Source organism: Lupinus angustifolius, chromosome LG07 (assembly GCF_001865875.1).
Source record: "Lupinus angustifolius cultivar Tanjil chromosome LG07, LupAngTanjil_v1.0, whole genome shotgun sequence".
Taxonomy (NCBI): domain Eukaryota; kingdom Viridiplantae; phylum Streptophyta; class Magnoliopsida; order Fabales; family Fabaceae; genus Lupinus; species Lupinus angustifolius.
This window is the reverse complement of record NC_032015.1, coordinates 6,938,268-6,958,510: the sequence shown is the minus strand read 5'-3', so window position 1 is coordinate 6,958,510 and position 20,243 is coordinate 6,938,268. Positions and strand designations below refer to the sequence as shown.

Below are 20,243 nucleotides of genomic sequence, written 5' to 3'. Positions count from 1 at the left end.
AGTTAGACTTTTGCTATTTAGATATTTGGTTTTGATAGTCACCAACTTAATATTCCAAAGATTACCATGTCATCGGTATACTCATACAAAGAAATTCATCAATTATTTTGTCATAATGTTCACACTTATATCAATAATATTTTAACATCCAGAAACAAGCCTAATATTTAAGAGACTAATATAATGATAGATTTTATTAGAGGACAGAGTTAATAACAAATTTTATATTTGATAGATTAATGTGATAATAAATTTTTTAATGACTAATTTGACTATAAACATAATAATTATTCGACTTATAACAAATTTATTTAGAGAATCAAATTGATGATAAAAATAATCTTTTAGAGACTTCAAATTTGTTTAGACAAGGAAGGTGTATGTATTCACGAGTCAATTTAAGTATTTGGCTCTAATTTAAAGGTCAAACGTGTAAACTTTCCCACTGTGACACTTGAGTTGCGATTCACTACACTCCCGCCAAACCCAATTTAGGGTTTAAAGCTTCTTCATTCTCCCAAATCTCACTCCCAAATCTCACTCCCAATTCTCACTCCCAATTATCACTCTTCTTCTCGTTCTCTCTATTCAATCTCTACCATGAGTTTCGCCGCATACAAAATGATGCACTGTCCTACCGGCATCGAGAACTGCGCCTCCGCCTTCCTCACCCATTCGCCCGCCGATTACGTCCCCAGCATTCTCCCTCTCCCGGCCGATGACCTCGACTCCGACTGGACCCCCCAACGCCCTCACCTTGGGCCTGTTCCCAATCTCATCGTCACGGCGGCCAATGTCCTCGAAGTCTATGCCGTCCGGGTCCAGGAGGAAGGTGGTAAGGGTGGTGGTGGTGGTAATGCCGAGGCCAGGCGAGGCGGGATTGTTGATGGTGTCGCCGGGGCGACCCTTGAGCTAGTTTGCCATTACAGGTTTTCTGTTTAATTTGGCTGCGCTGGAGTGTTAATTTGTTTTTATGCAAATATATTGTACATTGTGGCATTGCGCTATGGCAGTTTACGTTATCTAGCTGTACTGGAATTTAGAAAGAAAGAGTTATGGTTGCCTTATTTACAATTAATGTGTAGTGTGTTGAGCCTTGGTAATTTAGCTAGAGATAATTGTGTGTGGATTTGGTTATTTATAGCTTCAATGATCAATCTGTTGAGTTTACTTACTGAGTTGGTGTTTGGAAGAGCTTCTGAGAGCACCTTATGGAAATAGCTTATGTCCTTCATATAAGTTTTTAGCTTATTTTAATGGGTTTATTAGAGAAGCTTGAAAAATAAGCTATTTTCAGCTTATTTAAAAAATATATTATTGATTAAGCGCTTAATTAAGTTGTTTACCCAAATGCGCATCGAGTCAATATGGGCATGTGAGATGTCTTTGATGATAGGCTTCTAAATTTATCAAAACTACTGATTGATTCAGGCATCTATTGTTCTACACTTCTACCTCTTACACTCCTGTTCTTACACTTATGATTTAGGTTGCATGGTAATGTTGAAACCATGGCTGTGTTGAGCATTGGAGATGGTGATGGTTCCAGGAGGAGGGATTCTATTATCTTGACTTTTAAAGATGCAAAGATTGCAGTTCTAGAGTATGATGATTCTATTCACGGACTTCGCACAAGGTGAGTGGGCATCATTAAATCAGTGTTTGGATGATAGTGGTATGCTTTTATTCTGTTAAATTATATTTTTAATAGTGCGTTTCTAGCTTAGAACTTCTGCAAACTTAAAATTAGAAGGATCTTTAATTGAAAGTAAACAGTTGAAAATATTTACCTTCAAGGTTGTTGTGGAGTGTGATTATTATAAGGGCGGAACATTCTGATTAAACTTGGTAGGGCAGGACAAGGTTTATTTGCCTCATCAACATGCTTCATTAGAAATTTATAATTGAAACCTTTTAATATGGCCTATTTAGGGAAATGACTTTGGCATTTTGTCGAGGAAGATTGGTTTACGAAGGCAGTGAAGTTAAAATACACTGAAGATAGATAGTTGTCTTCTAATGAATGGTTTTATTTGGTTTCTTTGACATTAATCTCGTGGGGTTTGAGGGATAAATATTGATAAAAACATAGAAATTGTGTTTTTCACATGCTTGTTATTTCTTATACTTTTACTTGGCGATTTGATCTTTTGTCCTCACCTGTTGTCGTTTTATCAATTATAAAAAAAACTGAGGGTAAGTCTCGGCACAACTGTAAGGTTGTTGCCTTGTGACTTGGAGGTTACAAATTTAGATTATGGAAACAACCTTCCTACATGTCGGGGTAAAACTATGCACATTTACCTTCCTCAGACCCCACTATGTGAGAACCTTGTGCACTTGGCCATCCTTCATTTTGGTTAATAAAATTCTATATTATGTAAAAAAAGACAGAAAATGATGGTTACCGTGGTAATATCAATTGGATGACATTGTGGTAATATCTTGCCGTTTGTCTGTGGGCAACATAAAAAATGGTATCTAGTGGCAGTGTTCGCTATGTAGTGTAGGGCTCCTTATTAGTCTTGTTGTTTGATGATTTCTATTCTATGTATGTCTGAGTATTCTTTATCAATATATTTTTTTAACAAGAAAACACAGGTAATGTTCTTTGGGTGCTCGTGGTTCTATTCTCTAATAAAAACATAACATGTGTGTTGTACTATTATATTCTTACAACACATAACCGGAAAGTTAAATAAAGTTTCGATGCTGCTAAAAAGTAAGACACATTTTATTTTTAATTGAGAACAACATTACAAGCACTTAAAAAACTTTACCTAATGTTGTCTCCCGCTTAAAAAGTGAGGTGCTCTTTGCTAGGCTAGATTTTATCTCTTACTTGTTGTAAGGATGAGGCTTATCTATAGTCTTGTACTCTGTCTATAGTTCTCTGCATTGTTTTGAGGGTCCAGAGTGGCTTCATTTGAAAAGAGGAAGAGAACAATTTGCAAGAGGTCCATTGGTGAAGGTTGATCCTCAGGGAAGGTGTGGTGGAGTTCTTATATATGATCTGCAAATGGTAATACTAAAGGCTACTCAGGTATATTATCCTCTATACTTTGTTAATTTGAAAATCTTTGCAGTATCTTATGGATTCTTATTTGGACCTGATTATGTGGAAAAATATATTAGAAAGGACGGAATGCAGTATAACTGAACAGAGAGGATAAAAAATTTGCTAAAACAGATAGAACAAACATATGGTGACTAAAAGTAAAAAAAAATGCAGCCTAACCTTCCTAATCTTGGTATATAACTTAAAAGAGAACTTCCTTGAAACAACCATTGGTTACCTAAATGCTGATTTACTCTTATGATCCAATTAATTTGGTGGACAATAGGAATTGGAGTCAAGATTCCTATGGAGTCTTTTCTTGCAGATGCAGGTTCTAATATAAAAGGCCTTACCCATTCTCCAAACAGGGATAACTCTATTCTTGCTTACTTAACAAGATTAATATAAATAATTTCCTGTAGATTTGAAAATTATACTTAGCTTTCTCTCCAATGATTGTGTTTGTGTCATTCCGGTCAATTTTATGTTGTACAGCACTGAGACATTTGTCGATGCAGTCATATTTGTTTTAGCATAAAACAGGAAAATTGGATCCTTCTGAAGGGGTTTGACTTTAAAGCAAGTTCTCACGGTCCACATTAGTGGTTTTGGTACTAGTAATGGTGACAAGGTCCCCTGGCTGTGTGCGATGTGTACATTGATTTGGCTCCTTCGGTTAGAAAAAATGCCATATTTTTTACAGTAGTTTCTTAAAAAGTGATCTTTGTAACTTATTTGTCTTACTTGGCTAGTGGTAATTATTAGAACGAGGAAGGAACCAAGGGATATAATCAGGCTAACTAAAATTATTATTAATCTTCAATGGCAAAGCTACGAGGCCAACAAACATAGCCCTAGTAGTACATGTTTTAATACACAAGAAATCTTCATATATAATACGAAATAAAGCCACAATCCAACTGCAAAACCAACAAAAACAAAGCCTTAATCCAATTAATTGTAGGAAATTTAAACCGAAGCAACTAAACTTGAATTGCCAAGATACAATTACATCAGAAACTAAACTAATAGATTTTTTCCTCATTCAAGTATTAATTCTTGACTGTATAGATCTGTTGCATCAGTTGCATGTCTTTCTTTGAATGAGCATCTTCGAAAGATGTGCTACAGTATGTCTATTGCTGAAGCAACACTGTCACAATGTAAATATTGTGTATAATTACAAGAATCAAATAAATCAGATGATGATCAGAAATAGATAAGAATCAACTTGTAATCCCTGAAATCAAGGGATTTAGTGATAGGGAATTGTATAGATGTTTTTTTTCTGATTAGGATTGATGTAGTTGCCTTTTTTCTTCTCTTTGTAATTCCCTATATAATCATGTCTATTATCTATTGATCAATATATAAAAAATAAGAGATTCAGTTTTCCATATTCACAAACACCATAGCTAGATTAACTGCAAGTTTTATAACATAGCCTGTTGCCTTATATAATGCGCCTAACTTATAGAATCTGATAGAACGAGCATTAATTGTGATTAATTTATAAGGATGGCCCAATGCACGAGGCTCCCACCTAGTGGGGTCTAGAGAGAGTAGATGTATGCTGCCTTAGCCGCCTAGTGTATTTTCTCCTGTGAAAATTTATTTTTTTAATATATTTTTATTGGCTTTAATTCCTTTTTCCATATTTTGTTGCCATCAGGCTGGTTCTGGTTTAGTTGGGGAGGATGATGCCTTAGGTTCTGGAGGCGCTATTGCTGCTCGTATTGAGTCATCTTATATGATAAGTCTACGTGACTTAGATATGAGGCATGTAAAAGATTTCACATTTGTTCATGGTGAGTTTCATGAGTACCATTATTTATATTTTTGAGCAATTAAAAAAATCTTTGCCATTTTGTTTTTGGTAGACTACCATTTTCTCACTGAAGTATGTATTTATAAATGGTAGTGATAAAAATGCTAGTTTGAGGACAGGAATATAGATTAAGTTTTTACTGAAATGGAATAATGGATGTGGCAAATAATATTAATAATTACACGGACCGCCCCTTAAAATTGGCAAGCAAATCTGCAATTTTTTTTTCATTCACAGTATGTGTGACCGAAATGGAGCTCCGAAATTTAACCCAGCCCTAACAAAATGTGAGAAACAGTGATATGACAGCCTCTTGAACTGATCTTTGCCTCAATACATTAACATAAAAGTTTGACAGGTCATAGATGACACACTTATTAGTTTTTTTCACAAAAAGAAAAGTTATTAGTATTCTCTATAAATTGAGTAGAATTAATAACACTATTTCTGAAGCAAAGTCTGATCTGACTAATATTAGATTGTACATTTGTACTGTGTAAGTGCATAATCAATATGACTGATGCAGGTGTTTCGATTTCAAATCTTGTTTATCTATTTCTTTCACTGAAAACATATTAATGTACCTAAGTTTGTGCTATTTTTGGTTTACTTAGTCTTTTGAAAATCCTCTTAACTTATTTATAGGCTATATTGAACCTGTGATGGTGATCCTGCATGAGCGTGAGCTTACCTGGTCTGGACGTGTCTCATGGAAGCACCATACTTGCACAATATCAGCACTTAGTATCAGCACAACGTTGAAGCAGCATCCACTCATTTGGTCAGCTGTTGTGAGTTCAATGTAGATGCCTACATGGCACTTTGATTGACCGTTTTGTTAAAAAGTGACTGGCAAAATGGAAGTTTTGATATATCTCTTTATGTTTTCTCATTATCCTAGATAAGCTGGAGTAGTTTGTGTTACAGATGGTTTACTTAACTTGCCAATAGTGACTACTACCTATTTGTTTTGTATTAGCCTTTTCTTTTTATCTTATGATTTTTGGTGTTACTTTTTCTTAACTTGTGGACAGACAAAATGGTATGTGGGTAGTCAGTATTGTCAATTATATTATGTTATCTTTTATGTTTACGATTTACTCTCTTGAATGTGAAATCACTTTTGCAAGTGATTAATCACTGTGGGCACATAATGTATAATATTTGAACGGTATTATCTAATGGATATCATGCATAATTCCAGACTCAAAGTCCAGTATCGTTTTACTGCTGCTGATTGTCCCCTCCCTATTTTAATATTAATTTTTTTGTTTGTTAATTTATTAATTTGTTAATTTTGTCAGAATCTCCCACATGATTCCTACAAGCTTCTTGCAGTGCCCTCGCCAATAGGTGGTGTTCTTGTAATTGGTGCTAACACCATTCATTATCACACTCAGGTAAGTATTTTGTTTTGGTATAGTTATGCAGTGGCTTCTCAATTTGCATAAATTTGATTATTGGAAACATATCAGAGTTGAATTTTTTACTACAGATAGTTAGATACTGTATTCCTATTTCCTACATTATATAGTTTTTTTATTTGGAAAAGAGATAGGCATTAATCTAATGATAGGTTGTTTTTGCAGTCTGCTTCATGTGCATTGGCCTTGAACAGCTATGCTGTTTCACTTGATAGTAGGTGATGATACTTTCTCTGTTTTGTTGTCATCATAAAAGATAAAACAAAATTCTATGATTTTGACTATTTATCTAACATCTTTAGTGCCGAGAGGTACTATGGATTTTTATATTTATTTGACATTACTTCTCTCTTTTCATGCAATTTTTTAACTTTTTTATTCACATGTCATGTATGGGTTTTCTGAAAATAGAAGATGGCGATCCTGGTGTGCTAGTATGCAATGTATCTGTGATTAATTATGTTCATTTTCAAATTTAGTTCATTTTTAATTTCATTTCAGTCAGGAGATGCCAAGATCAAGTTTCAATGTTGAACTTGATGCTGCAAATGCAACTTGGTTGTTGAGTGATGTGGCCTTGCTGTCAACAAAAACTGGTGAACTGCTAGTGCTTACTCTTGTTTATGATGGAAGGTATGTTATTCTTCTTATTCACCTCTTTTGTTCAAAATTTTCTTTTTGTGACGTGTGGGTCATATGTTCATTTTAGCAAATAGGTAGATGATTTAGTTTAGGATTCTGTTCCCACTGACATAGGAATATGAGTTTTACTTGGGAAAGGAGAATCTACTTACTGTTAGCTCTGAAGATATTTATTTTCAACATTACAGCTCTGTCAATGTTCTGTTCTTGTGGTGGTATTTATGTGTCCTTTTCTTCCTCTCTTTTGTCATTCTGTCATCTCATGTTATTTGTATGAAAGTGGAAGGAATTGCAATCTAAGGCCTTATCTGGTTTCTACAAAGCAGTTTTAAATTACTTATGAATCAACAGTGAAATAATTTTAGTTTGAGTTTTTAACTTTTGGTCAGTAGTAGATGGGTAGTGGGAGATCAATTTGAAGAATTCTAGAGTATACCAAATAATGGAATAAAAAGGTTAAGGCATTGCTGTCTTTGCCTCATGCAACTGTTGTATGTGTTCAAAACATGATGAAACACCATTATGATTGAATCTGCCATGTACAACACAATTCTTTTTCAGGGTTGTACAGAGACTTGATCTTTCCAAGTCAAAAGCTTCAGTCCTTTCATCTGTAAGTTTGAAAACTCTTACTTATTTTCTTGTAACATCTTTGAATCTAGCCTTTCAGATGAGTTTTCAGGTTGATACTAGTTTTTTGAATTTGTGCAAAAAATTTAGGGTATTACGACAGTTGGGAATTCTCTGTTTTTTCTTGCCAGTCGATTAGGAGACAGCATGCTTGTGCAATATTCTTGTGGATCTGGCATTTCAATGTTGTCATCCAATCTAAAAGAAGAGGTATATTGGATGTCTATAAATTCTCTGCTACTTTGTTTTGATATTTTTCTACATTCCTTACTGTTATCTTTATTTGTTACTTCTGTTCTCTCTAATCTCTATCTGTTAAGTCATTTATAAAAAATATCCTCCTTCATATTTTTTAGGTTGGTGATATTGAAGTGGATGCTCCTTTAGCGAAGAGATTGCGGAGGTCACCTTCTGATGCTCTGCAAGATATGGTTAGTGGTGAGGAGCTTTCCTTATATGGATCTGCTTCAAATAGAACAGAATCAGCACAGGTAGTGTTTTATTATTCATATGCCAAGAAGGTCACAGTGGAGATTAAGCAGGCATTTAGCATCTTTCATTTGTTCATTAACACATTCCTCATTGATTTTAGTGTGGTATTTTCTGAATTTCTTAGGTGTATAAAACCTACTGAACTACATATATGTTGGCTGCAGAAAACCTTCTCATTCGCAGTGAGGGATTCATTGGTTAACGTTGGTCCTTTGAAAGATTTCTCTTACGGTTTAAGGATAAATGCTGATGCAAATGCTACAGGGATATCCAAACAGAGTAACTATGAATTAGTAAGGTTTTTTCGATGCTTTGTTTAATTAATTTAATTTCCAGACCCCACTAATTGATAGTCTCGTACACTTGACCACTATTTTTTGTTTAATTAATTTAATCCAACCACTTGAGTTGCTTATATTGTTCAAAGAGGAAAGGGATGGGGAGCGGTGAGTCAAGATTAAAAGTTACCTAATGTTACATGAACCCTTAAAAATGTTAAATGCATTTATTATCTAATCTTTATCATATTAATAAGATCCAATGGTTAAGTTTCACTGTTCTCTCTTTATGCAATAACAATATGTTCTCACATGATGTGGTCCCTATATATCTATATTATATTTCACAGACCAATGTAAACAGCTCATTTTGTCTTTTATAGTTCTGTTTTACCATTCAATATATTTGTTATGTCACATATTTTGAGCCATTTGCAGGTGTGCTGTTCTGGTCATGGAAAGAATGGTTCTCTTTGTGTTCTTCGGCAGTCAATTCGCCCAGAAGTGATAACCGAGGTTTGTTCATAGTGGGGCAAAGCCTTGGTTGTTGTTGTATATGTTGTTTTTAATATATTATACACTTTTAATCTTAGTACTTATGTTTAGGAAATAGTTTTTAGGTTTATCTGTATATCGTGTACTACTGAGACTTTTATCTTTGATACTACATCAATAAGATGTCAAAGTAAATCCATTACCTCATATAGTCATATACATCAGACATCTGGTTGTGATGCACTCTCACCTGTCCAATTGTTTTTTGCATTTTTCTGAATGATCCATAGGTTCTCCTACGAACCATTTGTAAAAAAGTTGCAGTGATATGGATAACTGACAATTTTTTTCATAATGTGTACTTTCAGGTTGAACTTCCTGGTTGCAAAGGAATTTGGACTGTTTATCATAAGAACACACGCTCTCATAATGCTGATTCTTCTAAGCTGGCTGATGACGACGATGAGTATCATGCATACCTTATTATAAGTTTGGAGGCTCGTACTATGGTAATTTTCTTCTTCTGTGAGCGTTCAATTTCTTCTTCTGTGAGCGTTCAATTTCACAACATGCTTAATAAGTTTTTTATTTTAATGCTATTTGTTTGTGGATGAAATTTCTAACCAAATGGCTTAGGTGTAATGAATTCATGTATTAAATTGGTGCCTAAACAAGAAGGGTCTTTGTATGTGTTTGGTGGTCTTCCCTATTGAAGGGCATGGGATTTATGGTTGCCGACTGCATATATGACATATCAGCAACGTTCCCTTTCAATACAGCATTTATTTCCATATATGCTTATACATATACATAATCTCTAATATTTAAAAACATTGTTCAATAATGCATTTTTGACCTTTTTGAAATTTAGTTGATTTTTTTTCAATTTTATTATTATTCTTCTAAAATGAGGTTGAAGACCGGTAAGTATTTATAGGCTGACTATAGGTTATGAAGCACAAATGTGTCATGGGACATGAAGATGGCAGGACATGGGTTCACTGATACAACAAATTTTAAAATTATGGGATACAACACAAATACTTATGATACAAGGTATAAATCAATATAAGGCTAACACAAGCGGAAGTATTAAATTACAGAGATAACTGATTTTTTAAATGTTAGGTCACTGTTTCATAATAAAATGTTAGGTCACTGTTTCATAATAAAATGTTACTAACATTTATCTGATTATTATGACATTTTCATCTATAACAGTAATTTTTTATAAGGTTTAAGAGTTGCAAAATACAATTAGGAGTGTCTTGAAGTGTTTGATATGGATACATGTCCGTGTTGGATACAATGTGCGTACTCTACGAGCAATGTACCATCAAACTTGGCTTCCCTTTCTCTCTGTTTTCACCCATGAAATATTTGACATACCTATTTCTATCTCTCTGACTGCCAGTTCTGTTTTCTTCACCCTGGGTGGTGTTGTGTTGCAGGACAACTGATAAGTTAGAATTTAACTTTCAAAAGGTTGATTAGCTATAGGAGGTATGAAAAGGTCGATTAGTGGCTATTGGTCAGTGCGTGTGAAATTAAGTTTTTGTAATTGATGGGTACAAGGGAAAACTTGATCATAGGCACAACCAGTGTATCAAATTGTGGACCGCATCACATGATGCGGCCACAATATTGCGGTTGCGGTGACCGCTGCAACCGCATCACATCACAATTGCGGTGTGATCCCGAATAACAGTGACACGATCGCAACAGGCCGCATCGCAACCGCATCGGACCGTATTTTGACCACATCAGGCCACAACCGCATCGAGCCACATCCGACCGCATCGAAATATGTTTTTACTCACAAAATAATTAACACCGCAATGACCGCAATTCGCATCGCGACGGCCGCAGTAACCGCAACCACGACCGCAACCACAATTTAAAACACTGGGCACAACCAAATACGAAAACATTGGACCATAACAGTGTTAAGAAAATAATCATATGCTTTTATTTATAATAGCAGTACAAAGCGAGCTACAATATCAAATTTAAACCAAACCAGAGATTTTCCCCCCTTTTGTACTTGTGCCTTCTGAACTCTACAGCTACCCATTACTTGGCTCGTTGGTAAACACCCTTTAGTTCTGGTTCATTTTTAAGCTTCAAGGCAAATAGAGAGGTGAATAAGATATCCTCCCAAAGAATTTATTGAATCTAAATGCAAGTGAATAACTTGATATTTGATGAGAGTGGGGTACACAGGCTAAGACGAATCAATCCCTAAATTTAAGGATTAGGATCAGCTATTTAATGGAACTAGTAAAGATAAAGATACAACAAAATCAACTAATTAATATTTCAACAGAATCTAACTTAATGATAATGTCAGATATGGGAGATTCACCTACTGCTTGTAGAAAACAGCCAGTTGTGTTTAGCAGGGATTTATTTAAGATGTTTGGAAAAAATAGTCATGAGTAAAAAATCAATGATCATGCTCATTTGTCCAACCTGTGTGACTGCTTCTCATATTTGTATGAGAAGCTGTTTTCTGTGGGATTTCAGTGGCTGTGTAATGGAATTGTGCTGGGATTTTGACTTTATAGACAACACAGCCATACGAGTTGGAGGGAGCAATTGGTTAGTACTTTTGGAGAATGGTGTTGGGGTTGCATTAGATATTAAACATTGAAAACGGTGCACATATTAAGACTATACCTGTGGTGGCAAGAATAGTTTATAAAGCTTAATTTTAGAAAATTTATTTAGTGGCTCTCTTCATTTGAACTTAAAATTATAGCAAGCTGCTAGCTTATAATTTTTTGGGGTGGCAATGCTGAATGGGTAAGGAGGAGGAAATTTTTGCTATATTTGAAATCTTTGCTCAACAATTGAAGTTTTTGTTGCATTTGATTTTTAATTTGTGGTTGGAGTAAGTTTGTAGAAAGCAGAAAGATAAATTGTGGTAAGACTGCTTGAAATTGCTTTATTGGACCTGTTTTAAGTGGCATGCTGGTGAAGGATACAGGGATGAAGTAAATGAGTTTTTTTAGAAGTTGGCTAGATTGTGTTTCTTCTTAGCTTGATTCTTGCTTTGCAACGCCTTTTAATTATATGTTCACTCTTTCTTCCGATTCAATTTCCATCAATCTTTTCTTTTAACCTTTTCTTTTTCTATTTAAAATGGTAGTGCGATATTTTAGCTTTCTATATGCTAGAGTTCTATGTTCTGGCATTTCAATGAAATTTCTTACAACACATTTATCAGTAAATAACTGGCAGTAATACATATTTTTTAACACACCGACTCTTGTTTCACCCGTTATGATTAGGTTCTAGAAACAGCTGATCTTCTGAGTGAGGTTACTGAAAGTGTTGACTATTATGTTCAAGGAAAAACGCTCGCTGCTGGGAATTTATTTGGCAGGTAGAACTATATTTGACTTTGATTTTGCTTATTGCTTTTGTAGATCTCTGTTATGCCTCGGCTGTTATCTGTTTTTGGTTAGTTATTGAGGTGTTGTTACAATGCTATGAAAGCCGGACTGGCCGCAAGCCGTTTGCGAAAGCAGCCCCATTTTTACCCTGTAAATGAATCCACATGTTGACCGTCTTGAGCCGGACTAAAAACAGTTGGGCTGTGTCAAAATCAGAATAACCTGGATTTTCCAACGCGGACAGCTTTTAGATTAGAAAAAGGATAAGGTAGACTTGTCTTGTTGTAGCATGAACGAAACTGCCACCACGCTTCCACTGCCTTCTTTGTCGCTGTTAGTATGAGGAGGGATTGTGGAGGTCGGGGTTTAGTGGGCTGAGGAGGCTTTCCCATGGTTCCTAACACTTACTGTCATTTTCTCAACTATTGTTTTTATATTCTCTATATCTTGGTTTACTATGTAGACTTTTATGTTTCCTTCATGCCATAATGTAGTCTATGTATTATTCTGATGATTCTCCACTCTGCTGAATTCAAATCAAGATCGTTAGGATATAACTTATGCAATCCTGTCTTTGTTCTTAGGCGTCGAGTTATCCAAGTCTTTGAACGCGGTGCTCGGATTCTAGATGGTTCTTTTATGACCCAGGAAGTAAGCTTCGGAGCTTCTAATTCTGAATCTAGTTCTGGATCTGAGAGTGCTATAGCGCTCTCTGTTTCTATAGCTGATCCTTATGTCTTACTCAGAATGAGTGATGGAAGTATTCGACTTTTGATTGGAGGTAATTTTTTGGTTATCAACTTGAATAGTTTCTTTTCATATTTTCTCATGATCATATTATTATTATTTATTTCTTTTGTTCCTTATATACTTATACTAGTTCTTATGTATGGATGCTGCCAAGAAGCAATCTGATTGCGGAAGTTTTTTAAATATAATGTTTTTGATGTCCTTTTTTCCTTATCAATTTGCAGATCCTAGTAGTTGCACCATTTCCCTTACTTCTCCAGCTTCACTTGAGAGCTCAAAGGGATCAGTATCTTCATGTACACTGTACCATGATAAAGGGCCTGAGCCATGGCTAAGGAAAACAAGTACTGATGCATGGCTTTCTACTGGGGTTAGTGAGGCTATTGATGGCACTGATGGTGCAGCACAGGACCATGGGGATATATACTGTGTTGTTTGTCATGAAAATGGTACCCTTGAAATATTTGATGTGCCCAATTTCAGTTGTGTATTTTCAGTGGAAAGTTTTATTTCTGGAAAGAGCCACCTTGTTGATGCTCTGGTGAAAGAAGTGCCAAAGGGGGATAAAGATTCTGATGGAGTGGCCAGCCAAGGCAGGAAGGAAAATGTACCGAATATGAAGGTTGTTGAGTTGGCCATGCAGAGATGGTCAGGGCAGCATAGCCGTCCATTTCTTTTTGGAGTTCTGAGTGATGGAACAATTCTTTGTTACCATGCTTACCTTTATGAAAGTCCAGACGGGACTTCTAAAGTTGAGGATTCAGTATCTGCAGTGCCCGTTGGCCTTTCCAGTACGAGTGTATCCAGGCTTAGAAATTTGAGATTTGTTCGTGTACCCTTGGATGCATATGCCAGAGAGGAGGCATCAAATGAATCCCTTGGTCAACACATTACTATTTTTAAGAATATTGGTGGTTATCAAGGATTCTTCCTTTCGGGTTCAAGACCGGCTTGGGCTATGGTATTGAGAGAACGGCTTCGTATTCATCCACAGGTCAGAACAAATTCACCACTATGTTATATATCAATTAGCTATTCAATTTGATTGATATAATGGCCTTTTACATAGGTCCTTGAGTCGCGTTTAGTGTAAAGTCCTACATACATAAGTTGAGCATGAGTAATGAACCATTTATATTGACTTGGACAACCTTCCCACATGAGCTAGTTTTTTGGGTTGGGGATAGGCCTGATTATTCTAATATGGTGTAAGAGCTAGGTCATGATGTTGGGCCATCTGCAGATGTCCAATCTTGGAAACTTCATCCTCTAGCTTTTGAGTTGGAGTTAGGCCTAGTTTAACAAAAAAAAAGCATATGAATGTCATGCTTTCAAAAAAGTTCCCATGATCTTAAATTGCAGTCATGGATGGCCAGTTTCCCTCTGCCCTTTTCTCCTCTCCCTACCTATCTTTCTCTCCCCCCTCCTTTAGGCAGTTCTTAAATATTATTATCTTTCCTGTATGTAGTGCTTTATCTTTTCTGGTAGTCCCCTGTCAGACCAGCCGGTTAGTGTAATAGGCTCTGGAATAGGCATTACCGCCAACTGTGAATGCCATTCTTGTAGAAATTGTAATACGATGTTGATTGGACTGCTTACTGTGAGCCAGATCAGTGGACCGAGTGCATCTTTCTGGTTTGGTTTTATATGTAAAAGATAAATGTGACTCATTTTGTTCATATTTTGAGGTGTAGTTGTGGAAGAAGTTTGACATTACCTTACCATTTTCTTCTGTGTCAGCTATGTGATGGGTCTATTGTTGCTTTTACTGTCCTTCACAATGTGAACTGCAATCACGGGCTCATATATGTCACATCGCAGGTACAGGGAAATGTAACACCTTCCTTTTGTCGATACTATATCACAAACTATATATACAGTTGTGGCTTATTTTTTGTTATGTAACTTGTTTGTAGGGTGTATTAAAGATATGCCAGTTGCCTTCTGGCTCAAACTACGATAGCTACTGGCCTGTACAGAAAGTGGGACCCCCTCCCTCAAGTTTTGTCCATATTTCATATTATAAATCTTAATTTCTACTGCTTTGATTTGACCTTTTTTTAAACTTGTGATACCACCCTTAGGTTCCACTAAAAGCTACTCCACACCAAGTAACTTACTATGCGGAGAAGAATTTGTATCCGCTTATTGTTTCAGTTCCTGTGAGTATACATATATTCCCACCCAATCATTTCTTTACTCACTTGCAATATTCAAGAGCATAGTTGATATGCTTGCAAGGCTACATTTACCAACTGTTAATAATTATCAGTATTCCTTGTGGTTGGAATCTTAGCCATACAAAATGTTTCGTGATTCAAGCATTTATAAACACATGCATGGAGTACATTGATGAATGATTTCCATTAGCTTGTTTCTTGATTAGTAATTTGTAGTCTATCTCGTTCATATATTTCTTATTATATAAAAATGTATATTTAGGATTTACTGATGAAGTATTCATTAGTTTGTTAATTTTCTAGCGTAGTTTCAGTTGTTTAACTAGCTATTCACTCTTAGCCCTTCAGTGGCTTGTTTAACTAGTGCCTTTGCATGATGCTATTATAGATGGAACAACTCGTTCTTATTTTGCTTTTTATTCCTGTGTCAGATGTTTTTATTGAAGAAGTAATGCATCTTTTTAATAATTCTCATCAGGTTCTTAAGCCATTAAATCAAGTTGTTGCTCTGGTTGACCAAGATGTCAACCTTCAGGCTGAGAGCCAGAATTTGAATTCTGATGAGCAAAATCGCTTTTATACTGTTGATGAATTTGAGGTTCGAATTATGGAGCCAGAAAAGTCTGGTGGCCCTTGGCAAACAAAGGCAACTATACCTATGCAAAGTTCTGAAAATGCCCTCACTGTTAGAATGGTTACTCTGCTGGTAATTTTTTTCTTTCCTTTTCAAATCAAGCTCAATGTTGATTATAGTGATACAATTGAGATGCTGGTTAATACATGATCTCATTAATTTCTCTTTTTGAAACATGTCTTCTTTAGAATACAACCTCAAAAGAAAATGAAACGCTTTTAGCTATTGGTACTGCTTATGTGCAAGGAGAGGATGTTGCTGCAAGAGGACGTATCCTCCTGTTTTCTTTAGGGAAAAATACTGATAATCCTCAAACTCTGGTATCTTCATTGACTTCTTCAAAAAGTGGCCAAAATTTGTCTCTTTACTCTAATTTTGGGTGATGTGTTCAATTGGACATTATTAAAATTTTCACCTTTACAGGTTTCAGAGGTGTACTCAAAAGAATTAAAAGGTGCAATATCTGCCTTGGCTTCACTTCAGGGCCATCTATTAATAGCATCTGGCCCAAAAATTATTCTTCATAAGTGGACTGGCACCGAGTTGAATGGCATTGCATTTTTTGATGCACCACCGTTACATGTTGTGAGCTTAAATATTGTAAGTGATTTTTATTTATTTCTTTCCTGGTTTTGATCACATTTCCAATGGAAAATGGCATTCAAAGTTTAGTTATTTTCAGTAGTGTCACTTTGAAATGTTGCATTCCTTGTTTCCAAGAGCAATAATCTGTGTGCAATATGATACAATTTATAAAGTGAGGAAAAAGTAACATAAATGAGAAACTCAGATAACTGGATGTTGTCAAATGGTTTTTCTCTCTAATTAATATTATACACTTCTTCAGGTGAAAAATTTCATCCTTATTGGTGACGTCCATAAAAGCATATACTTTCTTAGTTGGAAAGAGCAGGGTGCTCAACTTAGCTTATTAGCCAAGGATTTTGGTTCTCTCGATTGTTTTGCAACTGAGTTTTTGATTGATGGAAGTACTCTAAGTCTCATGGTTTCAGATGATCAAAAAAATATTCAGGTTTGTCTTAAGATTGTCATGTAATATATTGTTTCCATTTTTTCATTGTGACAGCTTTACTCTTTTTAAAGATAACTGGTAAAAAGCATGAAGTTCTTTTAGTTGAAAGATTACGTTATATAATTCTAACACATAATATAAAATAATAACCTGCATAATTATTTAGCTTTTGTTTAAGACTTGTTTGTAGACTGTTGTGGGAAATGAGATTCCACTATTTTCTGCTAATTTAAATTGGAGGGTGCAGCTTTGACTAAAGACTAAGCTGTGTCTGTCATGTTTGTGGTTTTTGTTTTCTGATGTTTGTTGTCTTTCCTGGCATTTATGTTTATATTTATAATTTTGTTCTGGTCCATGTACCTTTTTTTGTTGATTGTAATTATTACTCATCAATGTTCAGTAGGAATTCTTATGTTGCCTCCGCCATATACTCTCTTTTCTTTCTTTCTATTAATACATAATCTTCCCAAATAAGAAATATTGATGCTTATGACTGAAAACTTGAAAGTTGTAGTCCGATGTTAAGTCATTTTTTGTGTAAAAAATGTGTAGCCTTTTTCATTAAGAATATTATCCTTTGTAATGTTTGGAAGCAGATCTTTTACTATGCACCAAAGATGTCAGAGAGTTGGAAAGGGCAGAAACTTCTTTCAAGAGCTGAGTTTCATGTTGGTGCCCATGTGACTAAGTTCTTAAGGTTGCAGATGCTTTCCACTTCCGATCGATCTGGTTCTGGTCCTGGCTCAGATAAAACCAATCGTTTTGCCTTATTATTTGGTACCTTGGATGGCAGTATAGGTTGCATTGCACCTCTTGATGAAATCACATTTCGCAGGCTGCAATCTTTACAGAGAAAACTTGTTGATGTTGTACCTCATGTTGCTGGCCTAAATCCAAGAGCTTTCAGACAATTTCGTTCAAATGGAAAGGCCCATCGGCCTGGCCCTGACAGTATAGTTGACTGTGAGCTGCTATGCCAGTAAGTTTTATCTCCACATTAGTATTATTGTATGTATATGCATGCTATAGGGAAATGGATATCAAACTGAGTCTTAACAAAATTGACTGGAAAAATAAAGTAGTTTTTCAATATATGTTGAAGATTTGTGTTTTTTTGCAACAAGAAATGAATACCCGATCATATAACTTGAATAACATCTATGCTTCTGCATGACTTACCTGTTTAAGATATCTACCACTTGCTTTTATATATTTCACGAATATGCTAGTTAGTTCCTAGTTTTGAAATGTAAAATCTGCTTTGGTCTGCTTTGTTACAGCTATGAAATGCTCCCATTGGAAGAACAGCTTGAAATTGCTCACCAGGTTGGAACAACTCGATCACAAATTCTCACGAATCTAAGTGACCTATCTCTTGGAACAAGCTTCTTGTGAATGGTGATTTATTGTATTTGTAGATCAAGGAAACATCACTGCCCATGTCTTGCCAAGTTCGTGGTTGTTAATCTTGCTGTAGTTTTGATCCAATTTCGTCTTATTATGGCAATACATGCTTTACTATGTTTAAGGCTCGGGTAAGTCATTAGATCATAGCCAGACTTTATCTTATTGTCCTTGCAAGGAGTGAATGCCGAAAATCTTCGGGTAGTGTGATATCCAAAATCTGTTTCCTTGTCTGTATATACTAAAGGCCATAGTGGCTTTTCCTTCAACCTGGGTTCATCAAATCATGTTTTTCTAGAGTTTGAAGTGGGAGAATGTCCATGCTGAAATGGGGCATGGTGAGTTGCTAAAGAAGCAAGCCAGGTAGGACAACTGAACCACTAGAAGCTAACATATTCTTCTGTATGGAAGCATTGAGAATTCTCTGTAACACCATGTCATTATTGTTTCTGGTTACATGCAAATATTATTGTTTACTTACAATGGCATTTCATCATTTTCAATATTACTGCTAATATGCGTTCTTACAGAATATGGTTTAGTTACAAATGGGTTTTAAGCTAAACAGAGACTAATGTTTGGGTGAATGGAATATAGGGATCTCTGAAGGATCCATTATTTGTGAATTTTTACTGGCAATTAAATGAATGGAATGAAAAGGGAGCCATTCCTCGAAACCCTTTTTAACTCTTCACCCTCAAACTGAGATGGGGATAATGTCATATAAATCTCTTGTGCTTCATTTCATTCTTTCCTTTTAAACAATAGCAAGATGATGACTCTACTTCCATTACTTAACTTTCCTTCCTATTTTATTATGTTTAATTTTGTTTAACCACATCAAATTCCCAAGCTTACCATAAATCGCCTGCGTGTAATCTTGATGGCTTCTTTCTACATTGTCATGGTATATTCAGAGTTAGAAACATTTTTATATTACATGTTAATATAATATTTTTTTATAATAATTATAGTGTGAGCGTCGATGCAGAGTCAATGGAAAAGTTATCTATTACCATCACGATTCGCAATCAATTCTTCCCCTTTGGCCAATGCAAAACCATCAGATAAGATAAAATTGTGAACTACTCAAACCCATGCCATCTTGTGCCCACATTTTCAATGTGGAATACACACATTTTAGATATTAGTGAAAATCACGTCACTGAAAATCATTTACATTAGATAATTTAGATTCTTAATATCCAAACCATCTAGATAATTTAGATTCTTATGTAGATGGTTTTATTAATGTACCCAAAAAAACCATCTAGATAAGATTATAAAGGACACCTAAGCTAACCAATATTATGACACCATAACATAAAAGTAAAACCCTACCTTTGCTATTAATTAAATAAACAAATATACCTTCAAATTAAATTGTCCCGCGTGTGCTGTGGCTCGTGCACGTGGGTCTAATTGAATAATTTGGTCTACCACGTACATCCAATATGATAATGACACACGTTCACATTATGTTCCTAGTGGAGCAAAGATGGAACAAAAGAGGGAAAAAAAGGAAAGATTGAAGATTGGGAAGAGAATCATGTTATCCCATTTGCTATGTTTGTTTAGTCAGTCTATGCTAATTGAAATTTACTTTAATTTGGGGGCCATTTTCTAAAATGAATGTCTACCCAAAGTGGAACAGAACTCCCCCAATTTTGATCAATGAGAGGCCACAATTCATAACCTTTGTTTCCTTGGCTTCTCAACATGGTCATGCATATACTACATAATAATAAAAGGAAGTCCATTTTCATTGTTATCTTTGTTTTATAATAATTCACTCATCACATATGCAATAGAATTACTGCTTTGGTCAATTTGAATCAAATTTTCCAAAAAAGCAATTATAGATAGTGGGATCTTAGTCAGGTACACTTGACTACTTGAATCACCATATTACATACATATGCATATGTAGTTTAATTTGGTTTGAAATGAAAAGAAGAATCTTTCATTTATTTGAAATGCTTAGTTCTTAAAGGTTC

General features: G+C 35.3%; 1 protein-coding gene across 2 annotated transcripts; it reads left to right on the top strand.

Annotated features, from left to right (window-relative positions):
- On the top strand, window positions 442-18,719 carry LOC109352074 (cleavage and polyadenylation specificity factor subunit 1). Of its 2 annotated transcripts, XM_019593883.1 has the most exons (27): window positions 451-543; window positions 588-929; window positions 1,490-1,636; window positions 2,890-3,043; window positions 4,731-4,866; window positions 5,532-5,677; window positions 6,191-6,286; window positions 6,476-6,528; window positions 6,812-6,943; window positions 7,514-7,565; window positions 7,673-7,792; window positions 7,939-8,073; window positions 8,239-8,367; window positions 8,791-8,868; window positions 9,216-9,356; window positions 12,141-12,235; window positions 12,830-13,026; window positions 13,220-13,989; window positions 14,736-14,816; window positions 14,912-14,977; window positions 15,080-15,157; window positions 15,654-15,881; window positions 15,998-16,129; window positions 16,233-16,409; window positions 16,657-16,842; window positions 17,439-17,821; window positions 18,123-18,719. In XM_019593883.1, exons 2-27 carry the CDS (start codon window positions 601-603, stop codon window positions 18,235-18,237), a joined length of 4,356 nt encoding a protein of 1,451 aa, XP_019449428.1. In that variant the 5' UTR covers window positions 451-543; window positions 588-600; the 3' UTR covers window positions 18,238-18,719. The 2 variants fall into 2 exon arrangements, with proteins under 2 accessions (XP_019449427.1, XP_019449428.1); XM_019593882.1 differs by having other exon boundaries at window positions 442-929.